The following is a 14,255-nucleotide window of genomic DNA, read 5'->3' on the forward strand; positions in this document are numbered from 1 at the left end:
AGTGCTAAAATTTATTTATTTGTACATTTCAATCATTGTATACCGAGTGGGGTAGACCTTATTCCATTTCAAAAGCTTTGTTTTGGCAGCATTGGCTTATAGCAATTTTGAAGTAAGTAGGGTGTCTGATGAGCTAATTTGTATATAATTGCCCAGGATGCTCTTTTAGCTACTTAAATATAATATGATATCTGAGCTATAGAAATAAACTACAAATTTGGTGTATTTTTGGATTCACAAAATTTTTTGTATGGTATATTTTTCAGTAACACCCATTAGTTAACATTCCAACTTGAGCATAATGTGGTATATACACTTACTGGTGTTTCATGTGAATGTGTTATTTTTAATGTTTTCAGGAAATCTATATTCTCACAATTAAGAGACCATTTTTTCCCAGAGTTGAGAATTATTTTTGTAACATTTCTCAGAAAAGGAAGGAGGTTGATAAACAGTGTTCTGTTCTCTTCCTTTTGTCTTGTTCTCTGACTGCTAATTAATTTGCTTTCCAAAAAGGAGGTGTATGTGAAATCTGGCAATGCTGCTGAATTGGCGTTCCACCATTTTTGCTCCTCCTAGGGAATGAAAATTAAAAAAAACCACTACTTTTATTTAATTGAATGAGGGTTCTCATAAATTCCAGCTTTGGGGACACGTGATAAATCCTTTCCTAGGCAAACAGAACTGGTTCCCATTGTCAGTACAATTTAGTCTGACTGTGTGCTAGTGTTGGGCAAACTGGTTTGTATTAGTGTGCTTGGGTGGTTGTGTTTTGGTTTTGGCAAATCCTTATTTATTATGTTTTGCCTTTCCAGAGACAAGAACAAACTTCAGAAAGTATAAAGTGCTCTATATTCATATACTAGAGAAATATGGGATAAGTTTCTCCTCCTTACTTGTGGCACTGGTGTGACCAAAAGCACCTTTGTATTTACACCCTACAGATCTTTGTAATTTTGTGCAAAATATGCCTTGTGTGGTATCTTTTTAAAACTAACCCGCCGGTCAATAATATCATGGTGAAATGTGTGCAGCCACATTATATGTAAAGTTACAAAATCCCCCTGTATGATGATGATAGCACATGTTCAAAACCACACAGTCCTGCCTGGGCAAAAGTTGTTAAACAGGTCTATCCTAAACAAAGGAATATGTGTTTGCCTCAATTTGCATATAAGCAGTAAACTGTATCCTTGAGACAGCAGGGAAAGGAAATGGTAGGAGATAAAGCAAATTTGCATTTCAGCAAACACAGAGGAGGAAAAAGAGCATGGAACCTCCTTCACCACCAGACTTCATGTCACCTTCTTCATTGTTTGAATAAACTTTACTTTGAAGGGTAACCCTCAGAAGAACCCACTTCAAAGGTTCACTGAAATATAAAAGAGTGAGGCAGAGAATCCCAAGTTTTCTCTTTCACCTAAGAAGACATAGGCACCACAATGTTTGGACCTATGGGAGAGATCCTGACTAAGGAAAGGGTCACACTTGCATATACTAGTTCAAAATAAATTTTGCAGACACCAACATATAAAAAGGCTACATTTAAATTGACTCAGAGCCTTCTTCTGATCCTGCAAATGGACAGGGCCCTCTGTCCAAGGTGGACCCCAACCTTTGCAGAAGGATTGGAAAGACTTTGGCCTAGTAGGCCCCATAAGATTTATGAGTGACCTCTGGTAAGCTTTTAGCATGCTCATAGGAACATGTGTGTGTGATTTTTTTTTTTCCTCTGTAGTGCTTTTACCTGTAGAATAAATGTGCTTGTTTAGAAGGAGCAGCATGGTAACTTGAAAATGTTGGTAATATGCTAATCATGGTCCACTGAGAGAAAGCAAACCTAGTCTGAAAAGTTGATTGTCAGCTTCAACATTAGAAAAATTAGAATTAATTGATAAACCACAGCTAAACAACAACCCCCCCCACCCGCAACTTGCTATAGTTCCCCATCTCCCGCAACCCAGGGGACATGTTACTTTGTGAGTATGCATTCCCTTCTCCATTTTGTTTTTCTGATGGTGGGTTGTATTTTTGTCAGTAACAGAGTATGTAGTTTTGTTCTTTGTTTGCTTCCCCATTGGTTATTTGAATCTTTTTTTTTAACCAAAAACGTAATTTATTTAGTGTATGTGCCAAGAAACCTGGCATATAAACAACACTTGAGGTGCATTTTTAAAAGTCGAAAAGGAGGACATTTAATGGTTTCAGTAGCATGAGTTTAAAATGGTTGCATTACTCCTAAGTGGCAAAACCACAAGTAAATTGGGAAATCGTCTCAAATGAATGCCACAATTTACACAACACTATCAGATGTTTATGCCACTTATTTTTATGAAACTATTTTACAAGTGATTTAAAGCATTCTAACAACTTTCTACTATTTTTCATAGCCCTCAGCCTGTAAAGACAAGCTTCTTTAATCCCATGAATCCAACTATACAGGTCTTTGAAAGAGAAGAATTCTATCTAGCAAATTTTAGAAATTTCTAAAGACTAAGATTCAGGCTACATCTACACTACAGGGGGGAGTCGATTTAAGATACGCAAATTCAGCTACGTGAATAGCATAGCTGAATTCAACGTATCGCAGCCGACTTACCCCGCTGTGAGGATAGCGGCAAAATCAACCTCTGCGGCTTCCCGTCGACGGCGCTTACTCCCACCTCCGCTGGTGGAGTAAGAGTGTCGATTCGGGGATCGATTGTCGCGTCCCAACGGGACGCGATAAATCGATCCCCGAGAGGTCAATTTCTACCCGCCGATTCAGGCGGGTAGTGTAGACCCAGCCTCAGTGTATCATGATCAAGGAGCAAATGCCCTACACCATTGAAAAGGGATTTCAGGGGAACTCCTAATTCTCCAATTGGATAAAGCTCTTGTTTTTTTTTAACACTAATGGCATGAGAGAGTTTGGAAATCTAAGTTTTGTCTTGTTGTTTTAGAGGGTTCTAAAACCTCATGAATCCATCCATAATCCAGACACTAACTAGTAGGGGTTAGCTTAAAAGTGAGTTATTCCATAATTGTTCATGGCACGTTTCTGTATGGGCAATAAGACACCATGATATTGAACTTGATAGATCTGTAGTCTTATAAGGTTCAACAATTACTATATCTTTGACACTAGTCTGTGACCAAATATGGCCTATTCTGTACCTCCAGCCAGTGTAAATTTGGGGATCAATTAAATGTCTAGGGAAAACAAATATTTATGTGGCAAGCTACCTTTTAAAATAAAACACTTTGTTTTGAAGTTGGTTTGTGGTTTGAATTGGTTTAGAAACCTCATTAGCGGGAGGAGACAGAGAGTAAGTAAGTGAGACTGTTAAAGTACATTAAAATAAATTTGTCACATAGATATCTCCTCTATATCTGAGGTGTGTATGTATAATGCGTAGAGAAAGTGTATTTGTAAACTTAAATAGTGTTTGTGTACACTGCTCCAGTTCAATGCACTTTGACAATCAAGTGTTGTAGCTTCTATGTAAGTTTATTTGAAATATGTTTGTCACCTAAAGATGTAGGAGTCAAGACAAAAAAAATGTAAACAGATTATTCTCTTAGCAGTAGTGGAGATAAGTTTTGGATAGATAACAATATTACATATTTACATGTATTATCAGAAAAGCCATCCATACCACCCCAACTCTGCTCTTTATTATTCAAATCCGTTAACGTCTACTGTTAATGGTTCTAAAAAAGTTGCAAAATCCAAAATCTAATCTTCATCTTTTCCCCCTGAGCAGGTTTGGGTAAATACAGATCTAGAAGAGATGCCTTATCTTTATATATAATTTGAAACAAAAGGCGATTAAGCCACAAGAAATAAAGCAAAGACTGGGAACAAATTGTCTACCACAAAACAACTAGCACAGTTAAAAGTTTTTTTTGTTTGTTTTGTTTTGTTTTTTAATTTGTAAACATACAAGATCTTTCAGCCCAGTCAGTGTGATTCTCATCTGAAAAGTGATTCTTAAATGGGATCTGAGGTTTCATTTTGATTGTTCCTGAATAATTTTTATCCCAATTTTGCTCAATTTATCAGAGCTCCTGGTGGTGGCAGCCATCATGGCCAACACTGGGGATTGAACTTGGGACCACCAGAGATAAAAGCATGAGTCGCTACAGTTCCAGCTTAAAAAAACAAACAGGCTCTGTAGCTGTAACTTATTCTCTGTAGTTTGGAAGGTGGGGGTGACATATAACACACACTAAAATTGTGAGTTGTGCATTTCCCCTGGACAGAGGAAGCTCATCTTGAGCATCTGTTGCTCACAGCAGTTGACTCTTGGATGAGACTAGATGACCCTTGTGGTCCCTTCTAACCTTATGATTCTATGAGCCTTGAGTTGTGTAACAGCCAACTTGACCAACACTGTAGACCTCCAGCCCTTGAAAGAGTGAGTGTCCACAGTCTGAGCTGAAGAGAACCAGGCTTTGTAGTTGGGCCCTGTGGACCAGACACAGAGGAGGATGCATAACATACACTGACCAGTGGATATCTCTTACTTTTCTTGTCTTTCTATCATGTGGTGTTTAACTGGAGAATATTTGGTAATGTTCCAGTACAGGAGTTCTCAACCTTTTTTTAAATAGTTCATACCACCTTATAATAGAGAAGTGTGTCTTGTGGATCACTTCCCTTCCCATTCCTGATTGCACAGACACCCTGCCCCCAACTGACAATCAGATAGCTTTCTTGTAGTAACTACAATAACATGGAAAAATAATATTAGAAAAGTAGGCAATATGTTTTTGTTATTGTAATGCAATTTAGCAGCTGTAAGCAAGGAAGAGGACCAGCATCATAAGACAAGCCAACTCTCCATCGACAGCTTTTAGTGGCCCGACTGCAATTGGGGGACCATAGCTCAAATGTATTTTGGAGTGCAGCATCGTGACTTATAAATAGATCAGAACATCCAGTTCTGGCAGACTGAAGCAGTTTGGCATGAGCAATGAGGGATGGAGATTATATACATTCTTAATTTATAAATGTACATGGCACAAAATATATTTACCCTGTGAGAAGGTTTTGGAGTTTGAGCTAAACTCATTACTAGAATCCTTTGACAAGAAAGCCAGCAGTAACTCTTATCTCACTCTTACATACTTTCTTTGACTTCTAGATCCTCCTCCCTTAATAGCATTGTTACGGTAAATCAGGGGTAGGCAACCTATGGCACGCGAGCTGATTTTTCAGTGGCACTCACACTGCCTGGGTCCTGGCCACCAGTCTGGGGGGCTCTGCATTTTAATTTAATTTTAAATTAAGCTTCTTCAACATTTTAAAAAACCTTATTTACTTTACATACAACAATAGTTTAGTTATATATTATAGACTTACAGAAAGAGACCTTCTAAAAGTGTTAAAATGTATTACTGGCACGTGAAATCTTAAATTGGAGTGAATAAATGAAGACTCGACACACCACTTTTGAAAGGTTGCCAACCCGTGCTGTAGATTATATTTAATTTCAATTTTTCATATATACACCATAGTTCACCATATTTTCTTTTGAATTGGACTTCTGCACTGTAATTCAAACAGACGTTAAGGCAGAGGAGCAGAATAACTTAAAATGAGTGAGAAATATGAGGAAAATTTTCAGTGCTCTTTCATTTAAATTAAAATTAAATAAAATTCCAATTCTTGGACATTTGAGTGAGAGTCCACATCCTGGGTCCCGAAGAGGATGGGACAAAAGGACTGGCTCCCTTTGGAGTTAATCAGTGCAGGAAATTGCATGTTGAGAAATATGAAATCTTAACGCTGTTACAGCTTGTGTGTATCAATCCACACTATGTAGGACAAAGTGTAACAGGTGAGCAATAAGACTGAGTAATACCATAAAGGCACCCCATCTCTTACATATTAGAGGAAATATTTGTACTTTTTAAATTTTAATTAATAGTTCAAAATACATTTGTTTTGTTCTGAATCTTTTTCTTTCTGTTTGTTCCCCCATTTTCTCCCTTTTATAATTTCTTCCACTATAAAAAGGTGTGTAGGGAGAATTATTTAAAAAGTTCAGAAAATAAGGGACAAGGGGGGTGGAGTTTTTTTTAGTTAATAGAAATTTCTGCAGGAAATTTCTATTTTTGTCAAAAAGCCAATTTTATGTTGGTTTTTATCAATTTTTTTAACAATTTTTTTAACAAGTCTGGTAATGTGTAACAACTTGCATACTGCATCCCAAATTTATCTTAATTCATCGTTGCCATCCCCTCCCCCTCCATGGATGACTTTAAATTACAACTTTGTGTTCTATTTGAAATCCTACATAACAATCTTTCAACCCTTTTTTTCTAAGATAGACCAATGGAAAGGCATCTCAGACAGCCAGTCTATTGTGTCCTTTCCCAAATGCACCAAATTAACTGCATTTTCTACCTCAGTTATAGCACTGGCATATTGATCAGAGGGTTTTGGGTGTGTTTTTTTTTTTTTAAATCAAACAACAAATCCAACTATCACTTTTTTTTCTGATCTATAAGCCAACATAGCTATAGATTGAAGTCTGAGACTTAAAACTTGGCGAAATTGTATCTTTGATTAGCCAGCAAAGTTATTGAAGATTATGCCAAGTTGGAAACTAAGAGCTGTCTCATGAGCCAAATCTAGTCAGTTAAAATCAGTTTGGACATTAATTCTTAGTTTTCGCCGTCCTTATTTTTTTCCCAGTTTAGTCATGATAAAATGGAGCATATGAATATAGTGGAAGAAGTAAATGTTACAAACCCAAGTGTACAGGATATAGTTTAAGGAAATATAGCTGATTGCCAGTTAGTCGGTACTGAGATTTAATAGTTCTTGTTTTCAGGAATATGAGAAGATACAAATAAAGGCTTATTTTCATTTAATGCTAAGAATGAATATATTTTATACTGTCTCTACCCTAGAGAAGCATACAGTTGCTGAATGAACTAGTGGGATTGCACCAGCACAAATAGTGGTGTAATTTTGTCAATGCTAGCTATTCTTTTCTGGGTCCATTTCTTCCCTATGTTCATGCATGGCTATCTCTTTTAAATGCAGGCACACTGCCCTTAGATACATAACCCACAGTCCTTTTCACAGTTCCCTGAAGCAGTGACTTGTGGGAGAGTTGGAAAAGATTTTAGGAGTCCGAGGGAATTATGAGAGAAAAAGAAAAGCTCTTATAACTCGCTGGGAAGCTATTTCTGTACCATATTTTCCTAATGAAGACCAGGCTAAACAGCCAGAGTTCAGCTTTGGTTAAAAAAAAAAAAAAATCTACTAAAGGCACTTGAAGATTAGTTTTCAGTCTCATGCAGCACAGGAGAGATACTAGAAGGTGGTCTGACAATACATGTGGAGAGCCAGAAACTGAGACCAGTACTGCATGCTGCAGTTGTTTGTGGGGCTCCATTTTCCTCTACCCATGGCCTAACTGACTGTGAGCTATTGGAAGAAAAATATTACTAGTGGAGTGCCACTTTTACATCAAGACAGTGACAACAGATTGATGAAAAAGAGTTGTCCATGAGACTTGAGATGGGTCAAAGTGGAGGGCTGTCCTCACCATCAGTGTTAGGCCACCAGGATGAGAGCTTCATCCATTGTGGAAAATGGGAGTTTAGACTATCAAAGCTGGCTACCCCAAATTATTTTTGGTCAATAGGGCACAAATTTGAGGTTGGTGCTGTTGTGCTGCAAGTATGCATTTAAATATATCAGGTAGGGCTTGATATCAGTTAATTGCAGTTAACTCAACCGACTAACTCAAATAAATTAACCGTGATTAATCGCAGTTTTAATCACATTGTTAAACAGTAGAATACCAATTGAAACGTATTCAATATTTTTGGATATTTTTCTATATTTTTCAACTGTATTGATTTTAATTACAGCCCAGAATATAAAGTGTACAGTGCTCACTTTATATTATTTTTATTACAAATATTTGCACTGTAAAAATGATAAACAAAAGAAATAGTATGTATTTTTCAATTCACCTCATACAAGAACAGTAGTACGATCTCTTTATCGTGAAAGTGCAACTTACAAATGTAGATTTTTTTTTGTTACTTAACTGCACTCAAAAACAAAACCATGTAAAATTTTAGAGCCTACAAGTCCACTCAGTCCTACTTCTTGTTCAGCCAGTCACTAAGACAAACAAGTTTGTTTACATTTACAGGAAATAATGTTGCCCGATTCTTATTTACAATGTCACCTGAAAGTGAGAACAGGCGTTCGCATGGCACTTTTGTATCAAGCATTGCAAGTTATTTATGTGCCAGATATAATAAACATTTGTATGCCCCTTCATGCTTCGGCGACCATTCCAGAGGACATGCTTCCATGCTGATGACGCTTGTTTAAAAAAGTGTTAATGAAATTTGTGACTGAACTTCTTGGGAGAGAATTGTATGTCTCCTGCTCTGTTTTACCCACATTCTGCCATATATTTCATGTTATAGCAGTCTTGGATGCAGGGCCAGTGCAAGGATATTTTGCACCCGAGGCGAAACTTCCACCTTGTGCCTCCCATCCCCACCCTTCTCCCCGGAGCATCGCTTATTATAAACTTTCAAAAATGAATACTACATAATACGGCATTGTTCATTAAAATTAATACATATTTGGCTTGAAATTTTATTAATTTAATTATTTAGACTACATATTTAATGAAAATAAATAAATAAATAAAAGATAGCTATAGCACTCGACCCAAGGTTTAAGAATCCGAAACGCCTTCCAAAATCTGAGCGGGACGAGATGTGGAGCATGCTTTCAGAAGTCTTAAAAGAGCAATGCTCTGATGCGAAAACTACAGAATCGAACCACCAAAAAAGAAAATCAACCTCCTGCTTGTGGCCTCTGATCCAGATGATGAAAATGAACATGCATCGGTCCACACTGCTTTGGATCGTTATTGATCAGAACCCGTCATCAGCATGGATGTATGTCCTCTGGAATGGTGGTTGAAACATGAAAGGACATATGAATCTTTAGTGCATCTGGCACGTATATATCTTGTGACGCTGGCTACAACAATGCCATGCGAATGCCTGTTCTGGCTTTCAGGTGATATTGTAAACAAGAAGCAGGCAGCGTTATCGCCTGCAAATGTAAACAAACTCATTTGTTTGAGTGTTTTGCTGAACAAGAAGTAGGACTGAGTGGACTTGAAGGCTCTAAAGTTTTACATTTGTTTTATTTTTGAATGTAGTTTTTTTGTATCTACATTTGTAAGTTCAACGTTCGTGATAAAGAGATTGCACTACAGTACTTAGGTGAATTGAAAAATACTATTTTTTTTGTTTTTTACAGTGCAAATATTTTCAATAAAAATAAATATAAAGTGAGCACTGTACGCTTTGTATTGTGTGGTAATTTAAATCAATATATTTGAAAATGTAGAAAACATCCAAAAATATTTAAATAAATGGTATTCTATTATTGTTTAACAATGTGATTAATTGCAATTACTTTTTTTAATCACTTGACAGCTCTAATATCAAGTATTACTGTGGTTTATGATTGAATTGTGCTTGAGTTCTTTTAGCGATTTCAGGAAGCATAGCTGCATTAATGTGTTGAAGCTATAGACAGTTCTATATGTGCACTCTATATTAATCTCACCAAGCCAATGAATACCTTTAGTAGAAAAGACTACCATTCCAAGATGATGCAAGCCTTAAAGGATCATTGTGGCACGTTTCTATATAATTACATAAGATGGTCAGGCAAAGAGTTTGATGCTAAAATGTTTAAACTTTGGGCTTTTCAGGAGCATACAGAGGGGGTATATTCTTTCCACTTTGACACTATAGACCGTGAACATTGTAGTATCTGAGCGCCTACTATATCTATCTATCTATCTATCTATCTATCTATCTATCTATCTATCTATCTATCTGTAAACTAATATATGATGGGAAACATCTAATTTTTATAAAGTTTTAAGTCTCATCACAGAATTCATAGTATTTCCTGGCACTTTTTATCTTTATGCAACTTCTTTAACAGAGATAAATTACAAAGTAGAAGACTGCAATCTACATACTATGGGGAGGGATGTCTTACAACAGCCTATATCATTTGGGGGCAGGGCAAGATACAACTGTCGTATGTGGTATAATGCCATATTTCTGTGCCATCTTTTAAATTAAAGAAGAGTAGAATTAATATTTTATTGAATAAACTTCCTTATTTACTGATACTAACAATTGTGATCATTCCCACTAGGCTAAATTGAGTGTAATGTAATGCTAGTGTATTCTCTTATGAGTAGAACACATCCCCAAAATCATTTTTCCAAATTGTATTTAGAAATTATATTTTGACTCCTTGTATGTGTTTAAAATCACACTCTTGAGATTCTTGATAAAATCAGTCCTAAAAGAGACAGTTACTTTATTATCAGAACATATAATAACTTTCCATTGTGTTTAAAAATAAATATGGTGGGTTGTTACTTTTTGCAGTCTAATACTTCTGGGTTTGTTTTCAATGACAGCTACTGAAAATAGACTTAGGCCACTGGTTAAATAATTTACATGGGAACTCTGTTAGCTCCTACATACTAAAGAGTATTCAGCTGAACCTGCACTAGAAGGCATGGTTTGGGGGTAAGAGAGGAACCTTATTTAGGACCACATCCTGCACTTGTTGAAGTCAATTGGGTCTTTCCTGTTGACTTCAGTTAGAGAAGAATTTGACCCTTTATATTTATCTTTGCTTTTATACCTTTTATGTTTTAATGTACTTCATAAATTAATTCTAACAATTCTTATAACATTAGTCCAGAGATTAAAAATGCAGAAAAAATGTTAGAACTGACATTCTGTTCCTGTACTAAGCCCTTGAATAAGGTTTCTCATTGGTATATATCCATTTGAATGTATTCATTATGGGATTTTACCCCAAATAAAGTAGACTTTTGTGAGGTTTTTCAGGCATAAATTGGAGTCTTGAGAAGTAAGTTTTTGTGATTGTCTGAATTTGTATGAATGCAGAAGATGAACAAACAATCTGCAAAACAACGTTTACATTTAAAGACAAGCATAAGCCAGTGGAAAAGCCAGTAAACTTATTCTTGCCTTTTGATTAAACCTCATGTCGAGCACCATCTGTCACTTTTTTTAATTTACAAGTATTTTTTTTCTTTTGCTTCAGTAAAACTGCTACTGAGTTACAGCAGTAGTCATCCTGAAGAACAGTAATGTTTGCAAAACAAAGCTAATTATTGGAAGATAGACCAAAAGCTGTACAAATATTTTTGTCCCACGGTTTTTTGCATTTATTCAATGTCTTATTTAATGTGTATTGTTTCCCACCAAGCAAACTTATTTTCAAAACAAACTTATCTAAATAATTTGGCCTTTTTTGCTTCTCTGCATATGTGTGCCAAAAATCTGTTTTCTATAAATTTTAAGTCTGTTTTAACTTACATTGTAATTGCAAGTAGTTTAATACACCGATTACTATTTAAAAATAGAATTTGCCGTTGTGAGTATAAATAGTACAGTACATATTCTAGAAAGAAGGGACATATAAATAGCATATACTATTGAAAACATGTATAGCACAGGAGTATGTGAAGTGAAGGTAAAAATACCAGCATCATCTTAAAGAAAGTAAGTGGATGTAATTCCTACAAATGGTGATTTGGCTACTCTTGTTATCTATTTTAGTTTTTTCCCTTTGCATATAGATTCTTTAACCTTTGCACGGCTAAGATCAAATATCTGTATAATGTCCCTAATTTTATTATCTTTTTAATATTGTCTTGGCACTTTGACTTTTCCACACTTTGACTTCCACCTCTTCACATCAGAGTGTGAACTTCCTGGGGGAGCATTGCTTTTATGTTTTAAACTACTCAGAATTTCCATCTGCTTTTAGTTGAGTTGTGGTTGTGAAGATCATGCTTGGCCCATGGGATCTTACAGTGTGCCAAGAGGATGTGGAGTTTTGTCAGCCAGTGAAATATGTCTGGCTTTTTTTTTTTTCTCAGCAGCTTTCATATGCTTCTCATCTTGTGTGGTCCCACTAAACTGAGTATGTTTAACAGGACTACTCACCCTCTCTATCTTCTTCTGTGAGTTGCCTTCTTTTATGCAAAAGGTGTGTGTGTAAGAAACATGAGAGCCAAAAAATATAATCCTGGCTAAAGAAAGATGTATATCTAAAAATGAAAAGTAGTGTTATATAGAAAAGTACTTCAGTAGTTGCACATCTCTGTTCTGTGGGTGCAGCTGAATATCAGATTTCAGTTATATACAAAAGTTAGTTAATTTGCAGTGTGTCAAAAACACTCAAGTGTGTCTTCTGTTTTGAAATTGGTCTGCTGTATTTGTTTCCAGGCACTATTGCAGTCTACAGTTCAGAAGCAAGAAGAAGCCATTGAAAAACAGTACGTAGCTGCAATTGAAAAACACTCATACAAGTGTGAGGAACTGCTGAATGCTCAGGTAATATAAGCACTTGTCCACACAGATACAGATGTTCATAGACTATATGAATTTGTTTTGCGCTACAAAAAGCATTATGATTTTCATTCAGTTTCTGTTTTGTTTGTGTTGGAAAAAAATCATCACAAAACATCAGTCTTCAGTATAATATCCTTGGGATAACAACAATTACAGGCAAAAAGAGATGGGAACCTAACCATACCTCCTAACTCCTTAGGGCCCAAATGTGCATTATGGCTTAACCAAGATCCCAGAGTGACACAGCACCAAAGAGAAGGAAGCTTGGAGTGTAAGATTTATTCCTTTATTAACTGTATACTTTTATATAGCTGAAAAGAAAAGATTCAGTATTTCTTAAGCCTGAATTTTATTTACTATAATGGACTGCAAGCAAAGATCAGATTTCTATGAAACAGTCACAAATAAATGCGTGATGCAACTTATAAAATGATCATTCTAACAGCTACCATCCAAATCTATTTTTATTTCAGTGAAATCATTGCAATTAATATAACATCAATGATAAAAAGAAGATTATACAACAAGTATTTAAAGCTGCTGGTCCATGTTAATGGTCTAATGATTGTTTAAACTTTTGGAACTTGTTTTATTATTGGCAAAGTCTCGCTTGAGTTTATTTAAATTATTTACCAAATAAACTCTATACATAAGGTATAAATATAAAATTTTCTGTTGGCTAATCTTGAAAAGGCATTCTCAGGTTGTTTGTACTGCTAGGAACAATTCTTCTAAAATGACTAGTAGAAGTTTTTTGGTTTTCGTTTTTCATTTGTGTGTGATGGTAAATTAAAGACCTAAATATAGGTAATGTACACTTGCAATATTATTTCACAGTATAATACAGAAAGGTAAAGATAATTGGATATTTAGTTGATTAATTTCAGCATTCTCTCAGGTATTTTACAACCGTCTCCCTGTTATGACCATATCAGCTGAAGAGTTTGCTACAAGCATGTAGTCATCTGTGTAAATAGTATAATGGAAAGGTACATAGCACTTTGGAAAAAGTAATTCATCCTTGGACAAGGGGCACATTGCACAGAACTACAGCGCTCTTGAATGCATGCCCTACAGCTCTGCCTAAAAATATACTAAAATGGATTCAACCTTTTTTATGAAATGTTTTGCCTTTTTCTGTCACAGTATCCACAATCGTTGCGCTGCTGATTTAATATATTATTGTTGAGTATTAGGGCTAGATGAACCTCAGAAAAGCTGGAAATTCTGTGAGAATAGGCTTTCTTGTAACATTGTTGATACTTCTCGATTCTAGTTGGGTCAGAAATATTGCTATCATATCTGATGTTTCCATCTCATACCAGGAAGTGGAAAGAAGCATCAAACCAGGAAGTTTTTGTGTGTGTGTGTTTTTTGAACCTTAGAAAAGGATCACCTCTAGTTTGTTGTGGTAGTTCTCATCAGTTCTTATTTAATTCAAGCATGTTTTTACCATCCCTAATGGTAATAGTAGTGTGTGCAGAATAAGTACTAAAGTGAGGGGATGAAAGCAAACAAACACTGAAATTCTGTGATGGAAATTAGAAAACTTGTCTTAGAGCACCATTTCTCAAATGCAGCCACCAGGGAATTTTCCCTGTGGCCACGACAGCTTCCTGTGTGGTGATGTGTGTGTGTGTGTGTGGGGGGGGGAGGGTAGCAAAGCGTCTGCCCCACCCCCTCCCTCCCTGTTGCTCCTGAATGCGCCACTCTGCCCATCTCTGGAGACAGGTGGGGCACAATGTTGAAGGAGCAAGGTGAGTTCTCTACCAGGTGCTGATCACCGTCCA

The 14,255-nt window shown here is 36.1% G+C and overlaps 1 protein-coding gene across 14 annotated transcripts in view; it reads left to right on the plus strand.

The window, feature by feature from the left end:
• The window catches only part of CCDC91 (coiled-coil domain containing 91), a 341,267-nt gene that overhangs the window by 188,842 nt on the left and 138,170 nt on the right, over positions 1 to 14,255 (plus strand). For 11 of the 14 annotated variants that reach the window (XM_042844407.2, XM_042844444.2, XM_065570750.1 and 8 more), the window contains one exon: positions 12,340 to 12,447. The exons of the other annotated variants lie outside the window; for them this stretch is intronic. In XM_042844407.2, coding sequence (XP_042700341.2) covers positions 12,340 to 12,447 — 108 coding nt within the window. The remainder of the gene's footprint in view (positions 1 to 12,339; positions 12,448 to 14,255) is intronic. 14 annotated transcript variants of the gene reach the window in all.

This window comes from Chrysemys picta, chromosome 1 (genome assembly GCF_011386835.1).
Source record: "Chrysemys picta bellii isolate R12L10 chromosome 1, ASM1138683v2, whole genome shotgun sequence".
Taxonomy (NCBI): domain Eukaryota; kingdom Metazoa; phylum Chordata; order Testudines; family Emydidae; genus Chrysemys; species Chrysemys picta.